This window comes from Oenanthe melanoleuca, chromosome 2 (genome assembly GCF_029582105.1).
Source record: "Oenanthe melanoleuca isolate GR-GAL-2019-014 chromosome 2, OMel1.0, whole genome shotgun sequence".
In the NCBI taxonomy this organism is placed as follows: Eukaryota; Metazoa; Chordata; class Aves; order Passeriformes; family Muscicapidae; genus Oenanthe; species Oenanthe melanoleuca.
Window position 1 is genome coordinate 134,475,353 of NC_079335.1, and position 15,805 is coordinate 134,491,157.

General features: G+C 38.4%; 1 protein-coding gene across 4 annotated transcripts in view; it reads right to left on the reverse strand.

Annotated features, from left to right (window-relative positions):
- Nucleotides 1-1,154: 1,154 nt before the first annotated feature.
- The window catches only part of ARHGAP12 (Rho GTPase activating protein 12), a 74,478-nt gene continuing 59,827 nt past the window's right edge, over nucleotides 1,155-15,805 (reverse strand). For 2 of the 4 annotated variants that reach the window (XM_056485212.1, XM_056485210.1), the window contains 9 exons: nucleotides 14,603-14,707; nucleotides 14,132-14,230; nucleotides 11,528-11,630; nucleotides 10,424-10,543; nucleotides 7,472-7,570; nucleotides 5,360-5,437; nucleotides 4,458-4,592; nucleotides 4,087-4,189; nucleotides 1,155-3,665 (listed from right to left, as the gene is read on the reverse strand). In XM_056485212.1, coding sequence (XP_056341187.1) covers nucleotides 3,491-3,665; nucleotides 4,087-4,189; nucleotides 4,458-4,592; nucleotides 5,360-5,437; nucleotides 7,472-7,570; nucleotides 10,424-10,543; nucleotides 11,528-11,630; nucleotides 14,132-14,230; nucleotides 14,603-14,707 — 1,017 coding nt within the window. In that variant the 3' untranslated portion in view covers nucleotides 1,155-3,490. The remainder of the gene's footprint in view (nucleotides 3,666-4,086; nucleotides 4,190-4,457; nucleotides 4,593-5,359; nucleotides 5,438-7,471; nucleotides 7,571-10,423; nucleotides 10,544-11,527; nucleotides 11,631-14,131; nucleotides 14,231-14,602; nucleotides 14,708-15,805) is intronic. The other 2 variants (XM_056485211.1, XM_056485209.1) reach the window with 2 other exon arrangements.

The window sequence follows — 15,805 nt, forward strand, 5'->3', positions numbered from 1 at the left end:
AGGGGGGGAATGTTCATTTAAGTCCCACATTCACATAGGGCCACTTTTGTAAAGGCCTGATCCAGTCCTAGCAGCTGCTTGCCCACAAAACTTCCCAATTGTGGCGGCTAATTAAGATTCCCCGGAGGAGCTCTCCTGTCCCCAGCGGCTGCACAGCCTCATCAGACATGCTGTCCCTCCCCCGGGCAGCAGAACGCCCCACTGTGCCCGGGTTACGGTATGGCTCATGAATTAACCAATTGATTCTGAAAATATCACCACTTCAGGGCTAAATAAAGCTGTTCCCTTTAAGGGAAAAGAAGTCAGCTCGGCCTTGGAATAAACTGATACTGTGTAACCTCTAAAATCCCTTCTCAGGCTGCAAGGGGAGGATTCGCCTGCCAGGATACAAAGAGTTGGATACAAAGGGAATTTATCATGGGTTTCTGTGAAGATAGGGAGTCTTTCCTGAGCCTGGACAGTGAGCATGACCTATCCACTCCCAAGCAAATAAAGCTTCCTGCATGCAACTCTGACTTTAAAAATCAGTTTACGTGAAATGACTGCACATGTTTGCCTTGTCTTTTTTGTGTCCACTTCTCTCTCTAGCTCCAAAGTGAAAAAAACCATAACAGGTACAGATCAAGCATGGCTGAAAGCTGCTTAGTACTGCTGCTCTGTAGCTGAACTGTAGAGCTGAACACAACTCTAGAGCTGGAACAAAAATTTCACCTGGCACCAATACATAATGCTGGACCTCCAGTATCCTTTGAGTAGTTATGGCCCCAAAAATTTTATATTCAGGCTTTAAATTTACTTTAAACCAGAACCAAATCTGATATAGAGCCTGAACTGAGGAATATATAAAATTAACTATGTTTCATCTGATGCACATAGCTTTTCTGGGGTTTTTTTGTGCAAATCCCTCATCTGGATTGTTTAAAAGAAAGCTAATTACAGGAACAAGACAAGACTTTCAAGCAGTGAAGACAACCAATATGGTGACATACAGAGTCTCATGTTGGTCACAACAAATGGACCATCAGCTTGGACTCCCTCATCTTCCTGAATGTCTCAAGTGCTTGCCTATACTGCTTTCAAAAAAAAAAACCAAAATCCTCTTCCCTCCCCACACTAAAAATTAGAATATTAAGACCACTGCACAAAACCATAGATACTGTAATAACAAAATGCTTTATTTTGGGGGACTACAAGGAAAAGTGTGACATCCTCATTATCAAATTGCTTTAAAAAGGCATTCTTCCTTTGAGAAAGGTAACACTCGCAACAAAAGGTGACCGGTGAACAAGCCCTCTCATATAGCAGCAGGAATTCTTTCTTTACAGCCAAAGGCAGGGCTTGAGTAAGGCCCAGCCCCAGATTCCAACTCTGTGGGTATTTTGTAGCAGGCCAGGGCACAGGCTGAGCAGTGCTGGTGTGACAGCCCCCAGGGAGGCTGGCAGCACACTGCTGAGACGGGGCTTTCACAGCTCTCACCCAGGTCGCTTTGCAACAAACCACAAGACTTCACCATTACCACAAGAAGACACTGAGAAAGCCACAAAGTTACTAATCTTCTCACTCATCTCCAAAAACTTTTCATGCAAGCCCTATGCTCGTGAAATTCTTGTACCATCAGTCTGGTTCCAGCTCAGTGTGTCACCACACATCCCCTCTGCTGCCAGCCAGGGCTGGCTGTGAAGGGACAGCCAGACCCAAGGCTGTGACACAATCCCCCCTTCCCCTACCTAACTGCTTCCTGTACAGCAGGCTCCAAGCTGGGATGTGTTTGAAAGACTGCAAATTTATACCCATAAATTACTTCTGCCCTCTCTGAACCTTTATGTTAGAATTCAAGTTGTTAAAGAAGGGGACTGGGAAGTTCCTAAAATTGTCAGGCTATAAAGCAGGCATTCGTATTTCAGTCCAGTGTGACAGCTTTGTCACAAGTGGGATCCATCCATGCTAAGGGGTAAGATACATTGGTCTTATTTAAAGGGGGTTTGTGTTGGCTGAAGTGGGTATGGTAAACTCTAAGAGAACTATTGGTTTTCTTTATTCAGGTTAGACATAACAAATATGTCAGATACAGCAGTTAGTCTAGAAAAATACATTTAAAAAAATCTTCAGCAGACCATGCTCCCTGTAACAAAATCTTTCAAAACCAATTTTACAAATTATTCTACATTAATGTAAAAAGAAAAATCTTAAATTTAGCATTGTGGATTCCACCAAACATCTACCTATCAAAACATGACTTTCACTATCTGTAGATGTTAGAATTCATATTACATATTTCTAATGTATCCTGTACATATTAAATAACCTAAAAGGCTCTTCTTGTAGTGCATTAACAATTTAGCAAGCACACTCAGTATTTCTCCAGTACCATTTGCATTACAGTTACTTGCCCGCAAATGTAATTAACATCTAAAAGTGCACACAGTTAGATCTCCCTCCCTCCACATAACCTGTTTCCCTGCTGAAACCCAGACATCCACTGAAAATATTATGCTACTTTAGCTAATCTACCCATGATTAGAAATGTGTGACTAAATATGTTCTTAAGCTATACAGGAACTGAATTATATACAGGAATCAAAAGGACAGCCTGTATTTACATCAAGAATGAACTTCCACTACCACAGCATTATACCAAGAACTCAATACAGTGTTACAGTCGGTATTTACTTAGGACTTTAGCTTTAGATCAGTATAACACAAAACTTAGCTCAGGACATACCCTGAAAAGTGAACGTTTATTAAATATTACTTCTATTATGTCCCAAGACAAATAACTATTGCTGGATATTTTTAGTTTTTGAAATAGTGTAATAGTGTGCTGCTTTATGAAGCAGCAAAGAACTTCCAGAGAGGCTGCTGGGGAAAAAAAGGTAAGAAAGCAGTAAAAAAAAAAGAAAAAAAGAACCAACAAGAGAAAAACAGGAGAAAAAGAAGGAAAAAGGGCAGCAGATATCACGTGAAGAATTCGATTTGAGTAGCTAAACCCAATTGTTAGCGCAAGTCTATGACAGTCACTGCATGCAGAAACCCCTTGGAAAAGTGTGTCATACAGATCTAAGTATGTTGCAATAAAAAAGCTTAAAATGTGACTTCACTGAATTTGTCCATACCAGGAAAAATGGTAGGACTTTTCCCCAACATATGGAAGAATTTTGAGATTAAATTCCAGATTATCCAGTCTGAGATTATTAGTTTTACTCTCTGAGAAATCCAGTGTATGAACCTATATTAAAATTTTCCAATGATACTTAAAAAAGGCAAACTATAAACTTTTCAATTCACTTTTTATATTGAACTTTTCAAAGAAATCTGAAGTGTTGTCTTTAATTCGCATTAAAGTTTGCAAACATTTCTCCTGTTTCTCTCCTCCCCAAAAGTGCAAAAAACAAGTTGCTGCTTGGTCCACAAACATAAAACACCATATAAAGCAAAAGGTTTTCCTTCTGATGCCAACCCATCACTTCCAGTTTCTTCTCCAAGAACAATGTCAGCGTCCAAAGATGGAATTCAATTCCAGTAGAATTAACTCTACAATCTGGTTCTGGTACACTGTGTGGACTGCTATGTTACCAGTCTCTTTCTCTGGTTTTAATAAGGTTGGACCAAAAACTATTGCTATACTCTGATAGGTCATTCGGTTCTTTTCTCCATTTTCTACAACTCTGAAAGAGATAAAAATGCACAAAAAAGAGATTTATCAGTGTTAGGGCAATAGGACGACAGAAAAAGACACATCCCAAAGCAAATGGCTATTCCAAGTATTCATTTAATGAGTAATGTTGCTATTAGGACATACAGCTTCTGTAATTCCCCTCTCTATGAAAAAAGTTTTGTTTTGAAATGTCATTCTTGATTCTCTCACAGTCCCTCTAAAGGACTTGGCAGCAAATACCACTACTATGAAACATACTGTGTCAAGTCTGGTGTTCTGCAAGCTCATATCCAAACAGACTGAGACTCTGCTTTTATCAAGTTCAATATAAAAAATGCAGTAAGAACAGTCACTTGGTAACTTTTAATATGATTCTTTATCTTTAAGGGAGGATCAGCAACACAAAGCCTTTTCTTCTATCTGTTACTTACCTTTTCAGGTGTCTAAAGAGTACTTGCATCGTGTCCTGGTTTGGTTTTGGCAACTGTTTGATTAAATCTTTAACAGCAGGGACACGCTGCCTTGGTTCTTGCTCTGCAAAAGGGTGAGGTTGAGAAACAAAAGTTCAGTATTTTTGTTTAAAACTTTAGCACAGAATTGAGGAGGCAGGGGATGAAAGGCAGGGCTTGCAGCGCTAATCCGAGATAGGACACTGCCACCTGCCGGCCGGCCCCGGCATCGCAGACAGGCAATCCGGACAAGTCACCCCGTCCACAACCAAAACATCCTTCTTATGCACAATATAATTTAAAAAAACGTACAGGACTTATACAAACACCATGTGCAAGTTCTCCAGACTTACTAATTGCATTGACAAAGTCATTGAAGTGGTTGTAAGTGAACAGCGGCTCTGGCAATTCTCTGAAGAACATTTTTAGAGCTCCTGTAATGACATGTATATCTTCCCATTTACTGTCACTCAAGTCCAGCTTCTCATCTGAGAGAAAAAAAATAAATAATTAATGATAATTCTTCAACTATAAAAGCAATTTTTTAAAATTAACTCAAATATTCTTCCGTACTTATAGCTTTCAAAGCAGTGAAGACTTGCTCCACTTCAGCATGTTCTGTATCCCACTCTGGGATACAGAGCTGCAGCAGCAGATGGAGATGGATAAACTTTGCCTACTGTTCCCTAAGTTCCCCTACTCCTAGGGCATTCTTCAGAAGGGAACAGGAGCTGCTGACATGACACAAAATTTACTGTTAGATCCTGTCAATCAGGAAACAAGGGATCAGATTGTGGATGGGCTGCACTAAGATACTGGAAGAAGAAATAGTTTTATACACTGAGTACAGTGAAGAGTGCACTAAATGGCAGTAGCAAATCTCACTAAAAACATTTTAATTTTAAAAACTTACAGTTTTAATGCTAGTGGAAACTAAACATGCTTGCTGTTTTTCCAAAAGTTAGTGAGTTATTTTGTTTGAAATAATCCCCCTTCCTCAAATTCCATTACCATCCTCTTCTAGAATTCTGTTCTAGCAGCACCTCTTTGATCCACACGAGACTCCAGAATATGAGTTTTTTCAAGTGATGTATGTTACATAACAGTTCTGTAATTCTGGCATAACTTTACTTTGAAGATGACAGTCATTTCTCATGACATACTTCAGTTACAGAGAAATCTTTTTCCTTAGCTTTCTATGAACTTCAACAATCTGAAAATACATGCCATTGTAATATAACTGGAGGAAGCTTACCATGATTGACTGCAAATCTCAGCTTCTGTATCACTGCAAGATTGCCACTAACTCTGTATAAGCCATCAATATCTAATCCTGAAACAAAGGGATAAATCCATTTTAATACCTTACATATGTATAGGTCTACTCAGCAAAATTAAAAGTAAAGGAAACCCACCTTGTAACAAAGAAAAATTAAGTTAAACTAGCTTGTTTTGATGGGCAGCAGGGCATATGAGACAGAGGAGGTTTAATTTGCTGACAAGTTTGGCAGCATCAAGCTCAAAATAATCTCTAAAACTTCCTATTCAAGTAGTAATGAGGCACAGCTCCAAGTTTCCCCAATGAGATCAGATGCCTTGTTTAAGATGCTCTTGGTGGGTGGCCAGGGAATACATGGGAGTCCAACATGCAATAACCAGGTATTTTGTGGATACACTGTTCAATTTTTAATGTATGGTTAAGAAATATCCAATCAAGTCATGCAGAGAGCATCTCAAAGTTGTCAAGTGACCAGGTTTACATGGAGAAGGAATGATGTGCATGCACACTCAGAGCTACCAATAGCCTACAGAACTAAAATGGGCAGCCCTTGCCTTACTGGATTGCACAATTGACCAGAAAAGAAGAAAACTGTGTCTCTGTGGTTGCTACTGCAGTTACTCAGCAGTGATTAGGAGGTAAAGAATTTATCTGAAAAGCCACTTGGAGGCAGCAGGTGAGTCAGTGCCACTGAGAGGATGAGTGTTGCCAGAATACCTGCAAGTCCCTGTAGCTCTTCAAGTTGTCTGATGCAACACAGCACAGTTACCAGCACCATCTGACATATCCCTTTTCCCCATAATCCACTAGTCATTCCTTTACAGAAAGAACTGATTTGAAGTATATTGGTAGAAGGAAGAAGAGTTGGAGAGGCAGGAAAAAAAGCTTGTTCATTTTTGTCAGCTTCCCCTTAGGTATTTAAAAAAAGGAAAACTTCACTATCTTCACTGCAGTCCTGCCTTCAAAATAAAAAAGAAAAAAAAAAAAACAGGAACAAAAAAGGAAAAAGAAAAAGAACTCCTTTCTCACAGCCTTCAGACCACAAATGGAATAAAGCCTGCTGCCACAAGCAAGGTGGCAGTTTGTAAAACTGCACTAATGCAATGGAAGCAGTTTTTCTCCCCTCCCAGGCCATAAGATAGAAGCATTGACAAAGAGCACTACAGGCTCAATGACGTTCCCATGGAAGATGCCTTGGAATTCACATGTATTCCCCTGTAACACTTACCCTGATACTCAAGAGAATGCACTCAGATTAAAGGACTGGTAAATATCTGAATGATGATTATGGAGATGCCATAACCCCCTTTCATTCATGTTTTCCAAGACATAAGGCAAAGGCAACAGCAAGAAACAGGCAAGAAAACCCACAGAGACTACAGCCAGGTCAGGAATCACAACTGGCAAATTTTCAACAAAAATGTGAAGATGTGTTTTACAGCAGACAACCCATAATGTCACATGTAGCTTTCAAACAAAGTGCTCTCAGTAGGTACGAAATGTGTATTTTCAATGAAAGCAAACAATGTGTCAATATGTGGACACTGGTAATCTCCAGAATTGCATAAAATTTAGCAATTTGTGTAACTAGCTGAAGGGCATCAAACCCACAGACTGTTCTTCAGGCAGTCAGTACATACACAGAGCAGGAACAAAACTTTTAGGAAAAAGTTCATTCCAAGGAAGTTTTAATAGAAGTGATTGTTAGCATGCTTAAACCTTCCAAAAATGCATAGCTGCATTTCAACAGTCTCACTTTTAATCTGAAAAAAAAAACTTGATGAGCTGAGCTCTTCTACTGCTCCTTGTAATCCCTCTTCCCTTGGAGCCTTGCTGCCAGGAGGCTGTCCTGCCTTGTCCTCAGGCTGAAATATACTGAAGCAGATCACTTTCTCAGACACAAGATTTCCTACCCTCTCCCCACTTTGGATCCCACCTATGTCCTCGCTCTTGAAAACCCAATGCTAAGTCCAAATACAAGTTTCAGATTATTTTCCCCAAATAAACCAACAGTATTTTAAGATTAAAATTTTCAATATTAAGAATGGTGAGCTAGAGAGATTTGTAAACAATAAAATTCAACCATACCATGTTCCTCAACATGCTCAATGCACAGCTTCACGAACTTTGGCACCGTGCTGTTTTCTCTTTGACACAAGCTGGTGAGATTTGAACCAAAAACTTGATCTGGAACCAAGTAAAGAGACTGATTTACAGTGGAACAGGACTCGAGTGACAGAACTAGTTCAGGTTAAAACAAACCTCTACAAAGGGCAAAGTCTACTGGATACAATTGTCGCAGCTTTGGAGAGGAAATAGGAAAGTTTTGAAAAGAGTTCTCAGCAGCTCCCAGCAAGGAAAAAGCTCCCAGTAAGAAGAGTCAGCAGCTACACAAACGTGAGCCTCCAAGAAAGGAAGTTTTGCTACTGAAATCATTTTAATCCATCAGGTGATACTTTTAAGAGTCATTTCATCAATAATGTTGTTAGAAATTTAATTGATTCAAAAGCGTCCTGTTACATTCCATTCCTGTCCCAAGTTCAACATGCATTTATTGCAATCCTTGTTCAAAATTCGAAGAGATAATGAACTTCAACTGGAGTGAAAGCTTTTGGCATTGCTTGGGAAGAAACCCTGCAAAATGTTATCTTTCGCTGTACCCATTGTTTAGCACAGCATTATATAACAATTTAACATAGAATCTTCTGACATTTTTAAGTTCTGGCACAAATTTGTAAATGACAGACTTTTACATCAGAGCTCTGTGAATGGATGCAAGTTTGACCATGCATAGGCAACCTGGTTGCAAGATCAGACTATAAATACAGATATTTATGGGCAATGGTAAATCTGAGTCTTATTTTCAAAACTACACAATCCAGAGGAAGTCTCTTCCATCACAAAGTGGAGCAAAAATGAAAATCAGCTTGGACAGAGAGAAGAATTGTCTCAGTGAATTTTAGCAATATATTAATTCTTCTTGCTCAGATTGTTATCACCAAAATCTTTGATAGATCCATTTCTATGGCTTTCATCAAAGATGCCCAAATACTAGATGGCCTCTTCTGTTCAGATGCATGAGGGTGACATGGGGTCTTGAGATACAGAAGCAAAGATCCCACTCTTAAAGGGAAGGAGTGTTTGTTGGTTTGCTTACTCTGTTAAATTAGGTACATAAGGGCCATCTTCCCAGAATCTAATGTATCTTACTTCAGAGCTTCTGCAAAAGAGACTGCTCTCGCATTTGCATCATGCACAGCATCTAGCCCATTTGCCAAGCTCAATAATTTCAGTAAATTAACAACTCTTGCATCTTGACTCGTGCTTTGGGAAATCCAAACAGCACACCAAACCAATTCTACAGTATGAAAATGGGCATTTAATGGCATTATTAGCTGGGTATGATAAGGCCAGTGGTCCACACCACCTCAGTGCTGTGGCAGCTACTCACGCAGCAAGCTTTATAAGCAGAATCAGTAGCAAAGGATTGAAAAAGCCCACGCAGCAGAAAGCCAGGCTAGCATGCAGCTGTGGCAGGTAAAGCAGTGCAGATTAGGTAGCAGAAGAAAATAGCATGTAACAAAGTAATTTGCTACAATTGCCTTCAACTTTAATTCGATATGTACAGGAGTAGTATTTTTTCTTCACATCTTAAAAGTAACTTCTGTAGTTTTGATTTTCCATGTAACAAAACTTTAGCACAGTTCCTTCTCCACTTAGTGCATGCTGTTTCAAGTGGATTTTTTCTTCCAGAACTTTTCACTAATTTTTCTGCTCATACTGGATTTGCCAAGCTTTCCATTTACTAAGCTTGTTCTGCAGCAGCCACAAAAGCACACTGGGCTTTTAAATGAAGACTTCTGTATTCTTCATTCACACAATAAATGTAAAGCTGTAAATCCAACTTTAAAAACTTACACCATGCTTTTAAATAAAAAACAAACTCTTCATTCCTTAATGCCTTTATTAAAAATCCAGTCAACAGCACGCACATGTACAAATTAAACTTGGCTTAGTGTTCACTGTCGCCAATGTCAGAAGTTATGTCACTGAGCCATGACATGAATACTAAGTTGTAAAGCAGAGCAAAACGTCAAAGTCTGGGAATAATGCTTCCTTATTCCAAAGAAAATTTCCATCATTTACAAGTAAATTATATTTGCAGATACACAAATATATCAAATGCTACATGCAACAGAAGCACACCTGTTAAAGTATGTGGTGAAGCAAATCACAGTAGGATTTGGTCTGGTATTTGCCTACCCATATGCTATTTTGACCCTAGTAGAGCACCACCTACAAGTCCTGCTAAAGCATACAAATAAATAAATAAATGAAGCTTTACAATGAGTAGCAAGTCAATCTACACAAACACAGTAACTTAAACCTGTGCAAATAGTGTTCTCTCAAATTTCTACAAGTGTGACAAAAAAGAAATCTTCCATAACTTTGATTCAAAAGTATCTGTAACACTCTCCATGAAACAATTAAAACAATGCATACATTCAAAAAAGCTTATGGGAAAAAAGATGTTAAAGTTAAGACTCCGGTAACCTCATCCTGGTTTTTCTAAATATTTCATTTCTTACGATATGGCACATGATTGTCTGGGTCCACACAGACTAAAACACCCTTGTGAATCAGGTGAGCACATGCACTCAGCTCTGTACCCAAAGGGCTGTTCTTTCCCCTGTTTGCACAAATGAGGGTCAGATATCTGGGTTTCCAGCTCAGAAGGGTGGAATGCAGTGCTTCTCAGCTAGAGAGTCCAAGTCCAAACGTGCTCCTGTGCCCCTGTTTTCACTGCAGTTTGGCCAGCAATGAGCTGAAGGAGAGGGCATCCCCCAAGCAGTGTAATGGCCAGTAACAGCACTCAGAAGTACAAGCAATCACCAGTTCCACTATACAGCCAAGACTTTTGTTAAACCAACTATACACATGTATTTTACTCTGAAACCAGACCATTTAAACCCCATTTTACACATGAACTACTAAATTCAGCTTTTCAAATTACGTCCTTTGTTAAAAAGGTTCATTTACCCTTAATGTAGCCTTTTTCACGGACAGCTTGTAATGTAGGGCGCCGTGTAAGAAACTTCTTGAGCTTTGTTTTGGTCTTTTTCTGATCTGTGGAATCTATATTGCTGGGTGCTTTCACTGCTGAAAAGAGAAACACATTTTACATTACTACCCACAGAACCAACACTGCATTTATCAGCCAAGGAACCAACATGAAAAGGAAAAAACAATTACACTCCAGAGCACCCAAAAAGCTATTCAAATTTTCAATGCATCCCTAGTCTTTTCTGTAACTTTCTGGACTTTCTTGTAAATAGCATCCATTTTTCAAACTCCCAAGAGACAACCCTGTCTCTAAAAACTTGCAAAACCAACTAAATGGTAGCTTACACATGGAATTGATACGGAAATTTAAAAATGCAGCTATGTTTCAAAACAAGTCCTGTCTCTCAATAAAAGAAAATAAATAAAGAAGTAAAGAAATAAATACTTTTTTTAAAATTACATATAGGGCCTGGAAGGAAAAGACACAAAACAGTCAGCCTGATTAATCTATTTCTGTGCACAAGAATTTAATTCCTGTGTCTAAAAGACATTCAGTTCCAAAATTCTGAAGGTGTAATTAAAAATGTTTTGTTTCTCTAAACAGTCAATACATCAGTAACAACTTAGCAAAATTGCAGCCCAAGTTAATAGGGCAAATATTTACAGATGCTGTGCCACAGATAAAACACATTCCCAATCAGTAAAATGACAAAAGAATTCTTATTCAAAACTATTTATAAAAGTCAGATACTATTTCTGTGCATTTGACAACACCTTGAAAATAATTCATTTCACCACTATTTATTTTCCCCTGTTTTAAATGTGTCATACAACAGGAGCTAAAGATATCTCACACTTCTTTTCTTCTTCTTCCTTTTTTAAAGTATGATTAATAAAACATGGAAGAAAATTTACCAAGTGGCATCAAGATGTCAAATGAACTTTATTAAGATTGTTTCCAAACTTCAGTAGTTTCATTTTTCAGCTGTCCTTTTCTTCCCTATTTACACATAATACTGAAGGTGCAGAAAATGAAAACTGGCATTGCTAGAATCAATTAATGGAAAATTTTCAACTCACAACGAAGTTTCTTAGAGTCTTTATTTTCTTTCTCTTTGTCTTGTTTTTCCACTCCAGGTGAATCTGGTACCTCATCATCTAATGCTTCATCAGACTCTATTACCTGTTGGATTTAAGAAGATATGCAGTGCTCAGTTTGCCAGTTCAGAATACACAGCATTAACACACACATTTCCTGCAGACAGTTCTACAATACACAATTCTTCCACCTATAATGTCATTCAGCTTGTTCTTTCCTGAACTCTAGATGTTAAACATCTTCAGAGACAACACCACTCTCACTGGCACTCTCATTGGAGTAACTGAGAAACACTATTTCATCATGACTCAATAAAGAAAATATTGCTGGACACTGAACAAAGTATAACCAGCCTTTCATAATAACACTTCATTATATCAACCAATAAACAACAGAAGTGATTTTTAGTTGGGCTTATTTTCCAAATCCAATAGACAAACATCAGCTATTTAATGGTCTGCCACAGAAATGCCTCACTGATAAGAGTGGACAAAAATTTCTAGAGCATTTACCCAATTTGTTTTCTCTATAAGTAACATTTTTAAATAGAAAATAAAACTATCAGTTGGAAAATCTCACTACTGTCAAAACATACAGTGAATTCACTCTGAAAAATAAGTGTACCAGTGCCTAAAATTCTTACCCTGTGTTCCTGGTATCTCAGCATATTCTCATTAAACATTGTCAAGTAAAAACATAACAATGTTGAAGAGTGGAGGCAGGTACCAGAGTCTGCTGATCTTACCTGCAGCCCATACTACATGCATGAGTGCAGACATACCCAGGAAATGGGGAAAGAAACTTCCTCAGTTTCAGTACAACAAACTGTGGATGTCTCACTTCACTTCAACTGAAGGGAACTGGACTGCTAGGCAGTTGCCAAAATCTGACTGCAGAGTGCCTTCTTTTACAAGGAAGCAAAATGTAAAAATGAGGCAGGGCTGTGCACTCCAGAGCACTGAGTGAGCAGCAGCATTACTTCATGCTGCATTTTAACTTGTAGGGCAGTTTTACCTTTAAATACTTTAATTCCTGCTCCTTTTCAAAACTTCTGGATAGCCTTTTTACATACCAAAGATCAGTATATTCTACTGCCCAAATAATGTCCCCATTAAGGATCCTCTGCCACTCTTCAAGAGGTCTCAAAGCATTTTAGGATTTAAAACTATTAAATGTTTTGGAAAAAAAAGTCACCTGGGATCTAGTTTGTACCATGCAACGAGTCTAAAGTAATAACTTGGAAATGTCTGCATTTAAAAAAGAGCAGCTACATCCTGTGCAGGTAGCTGTTTCTCTTGTACAAGATATTGCCACAACAGCAGCCTGAGGGAGCAAAGAGAACAGAATCTGATCTGCTCTTTCTTTTGAGGAAGATCTTGTCATACTAGCAATAGTGCCTGGGCCAGGGAAAAAAAAATCAGAGCTGCTATTACCACAACTTTCCAAAATTAAAAGTTGGATTTAGATCTGATGGGTTTTTGTACCCAAAGCTTCAGTGTTTCAAATTATCAATACACTTTCTTGACTTATGTCTTGTAGTCTTGTGTCTCTTGACTACCAGCTCCCAGCAGTATACATCACCATTTCCTCCAGAGTGATGATAAACTCTCCTTATTCCACCATTCATTTCCTCAGCCTAACACCTCATACACATCTCAGCATATCTCAGCCTTTCCATCTTCACTCATCTTCAAGCAGGGAAGAAGTGGCCTCAGCTGTGTGACACAGGAGAAGGGTGTCACTGGGTGACACTACCTTGCCTGGTTATTAAGGGCCATGACATTTCCATACCAGGAGAGAGCAGAAGATTAGGAACCTAAACCATGAGCACTCAGAAAGAAAACTGAACCATTCATATTAGCCTGCTGTGTTTTGGTGGAAAACACCCATATGTGAAAAGCACTGTCAGAGCTAAGAAATGAAAGCCACTGACTGGCATTGAAAGCAGCAAAACTGGAGCTTATGGACAGCAGCCAAGCCTGGAACCATTAAAAAGTAAGTATACACATGAAGTAAACTTGATATGAGAGCAATATTTTCTCCAAGATCTCCTCCAACTTCTGAATTAAAAAATAGTTTATCTTGTTTGGCAGTATCAAATGCAAATGCTTGAGCACTTCTCTGATAATTAAATACTTGGCACTATGCTGTCAGATAAGAAGAGACAATACAGTATTTTGCCAGGGCTTTTAATTTGCACTTCAGTGCAGCCATAGTGAGTGAAAAGCAGTATCAAATGCTAACAAATGTACGTCATGAACTTGTCCCTTGGCTATCCTCCCCCTTTCATTTCCTCTTCAGCAGAACCTGTCAGGTCAGTGAGACAGAACAAGTATTTGGGCACAGAAGTAAGTTCAATCCTGGGATGGATTCCAGCCCACATCTCCTGGATCTGAAACCAGTGGACCATCCTTCTTCCTTTGCCACTATTAATTATATTTCACTCACTACCCCCTCAAACTCCTTCCTGCTCTCAAGAAAATCAGTAAATGAAGATGCACATGAAGCTTTAGAAGTGCTTATATCAATTCGTTTACTAAATAATATCACTGTGAAAAGAGAACCTTCAAGATTTAAATACATACCTGATTATTGATGGTGTAGTTAAGAACTTTATACCATTCATTAATGAAGCTGTCATTATCTGATTGAATGAGGAGCTCAGTACCTTGGCGAGTTTTTAGCTTTAAAGAAATAAAAACAGATATCATCAGAATTGATGAACACACTGCAGTTCAAAAGTAAAATTGCCTAAATCAAATGGAACTTCTCACTGGCAAAACTGTTAGCTAATACACAGCCACTCAAGAACATTCAGTGAGAATGTTCAGTGAGAACAGCCTTTAACAGTCTGCTTAAAAGTGAAGTGCATATCCCATACAGACATATTAAAATGGACATTTCTTGCAGGTACTAGGATAACAGCTACATTTATGCAGGTAGAAGTGGATAAAACTCAGTTTTATGAGTTTTTGACTTTAAGTTTAAAGAAAATTTCTTACATCAGTAATTGAAGTGCATCTAATTCTGCATTTAAATAAAATAAAATAATTTACCTCAATAACATTCTTTTTGCTGGATTTGTCCTTCGAGGCCCAGTCAATCAAAGCCCCTTTGAGATCCACTGTAAATTCTGGCTTAGATTGATTAACACCAAACTTCTGGAAAAAAATAGGAACAATGATGATAAAATTAAACCTGAGGAAAATCTTGACAGGCTTGCAATCTTTTAAATATAACATGTATTATTTACAGTCTATACAACTTAAACCAGATACAGCACTTTGCCACCAATCAACAGGCATGACACCAGGAAAACAAAAAACCTTCCACAGAACAAACTTTAAGAATATCTATTACTAGCTGCTCTACTTAAAGCTCTCAAAATTTCATGAATTTAAATGCCAATCAAATTCCAGCAGAGCTTTTTTTCCTAAGACAAATGGCAGAAGTCCATACAACATTTGATTGTAGCTTGATTTTAGTCAAGATAGTCCCAAGCTTTAAACAAAACCAGCTAATGAGTAACTGAACAAAACACCCCCAAACATTCTGCCACCTAATCAGTGGTTGTATATAAAACCAAAAATCAAACCAGAAATATTAGGTTTGCTTGACAGGAACCACATCCTTCCACACTGAAAGAGCACTCTCAGTTTGTACATTTATCTACTTAAATTTTTTTAAAAACTTACTTACTCCAGTGCTTTTACACTTTTCTGTAGTGCTTCTATTGCAATAATAGAGCCTGTCCTACCAAGTAAACAGAACTCACTGTCTGTCTACTAAACAAACAGCAAGTAACCACAAGTAACCCTTCAAACAGGTTGGAGGAAAACCTCAGGGAGCTATTCTTACCTCCTACTTTCACATTTATACTAGGCATCAGAATTTTTAAAAATAAAGTACTTTTACTATGATTTCAACATAAATCACATAGCTTTGAAATGTAATTCCTCAAGGAAACCAATTCAGTGGCCTACACAAACAAAAAGCTCTAACTGTGAGTGATGTAAGTAAAATATGGAACAGGGAAAGCTGGAAGTCACTCAGTTATAGCACAGAAATTTCATGCTGTAGTTCCAGGGAAGACTTGTAGCATCTGCTCCCCCAGAAAGGCTCTTTTCTCATTTCTTCACAAAGTCTTTGATGTGTGAATGCTGCTCCTGTGACAGCTCTGGGGGACCTAAGCCCCAGGACAAGCTCCTTGCTGCAAACACAAGTTTCCAGCCTGTACATGAACAGCCATATCCAAGGGG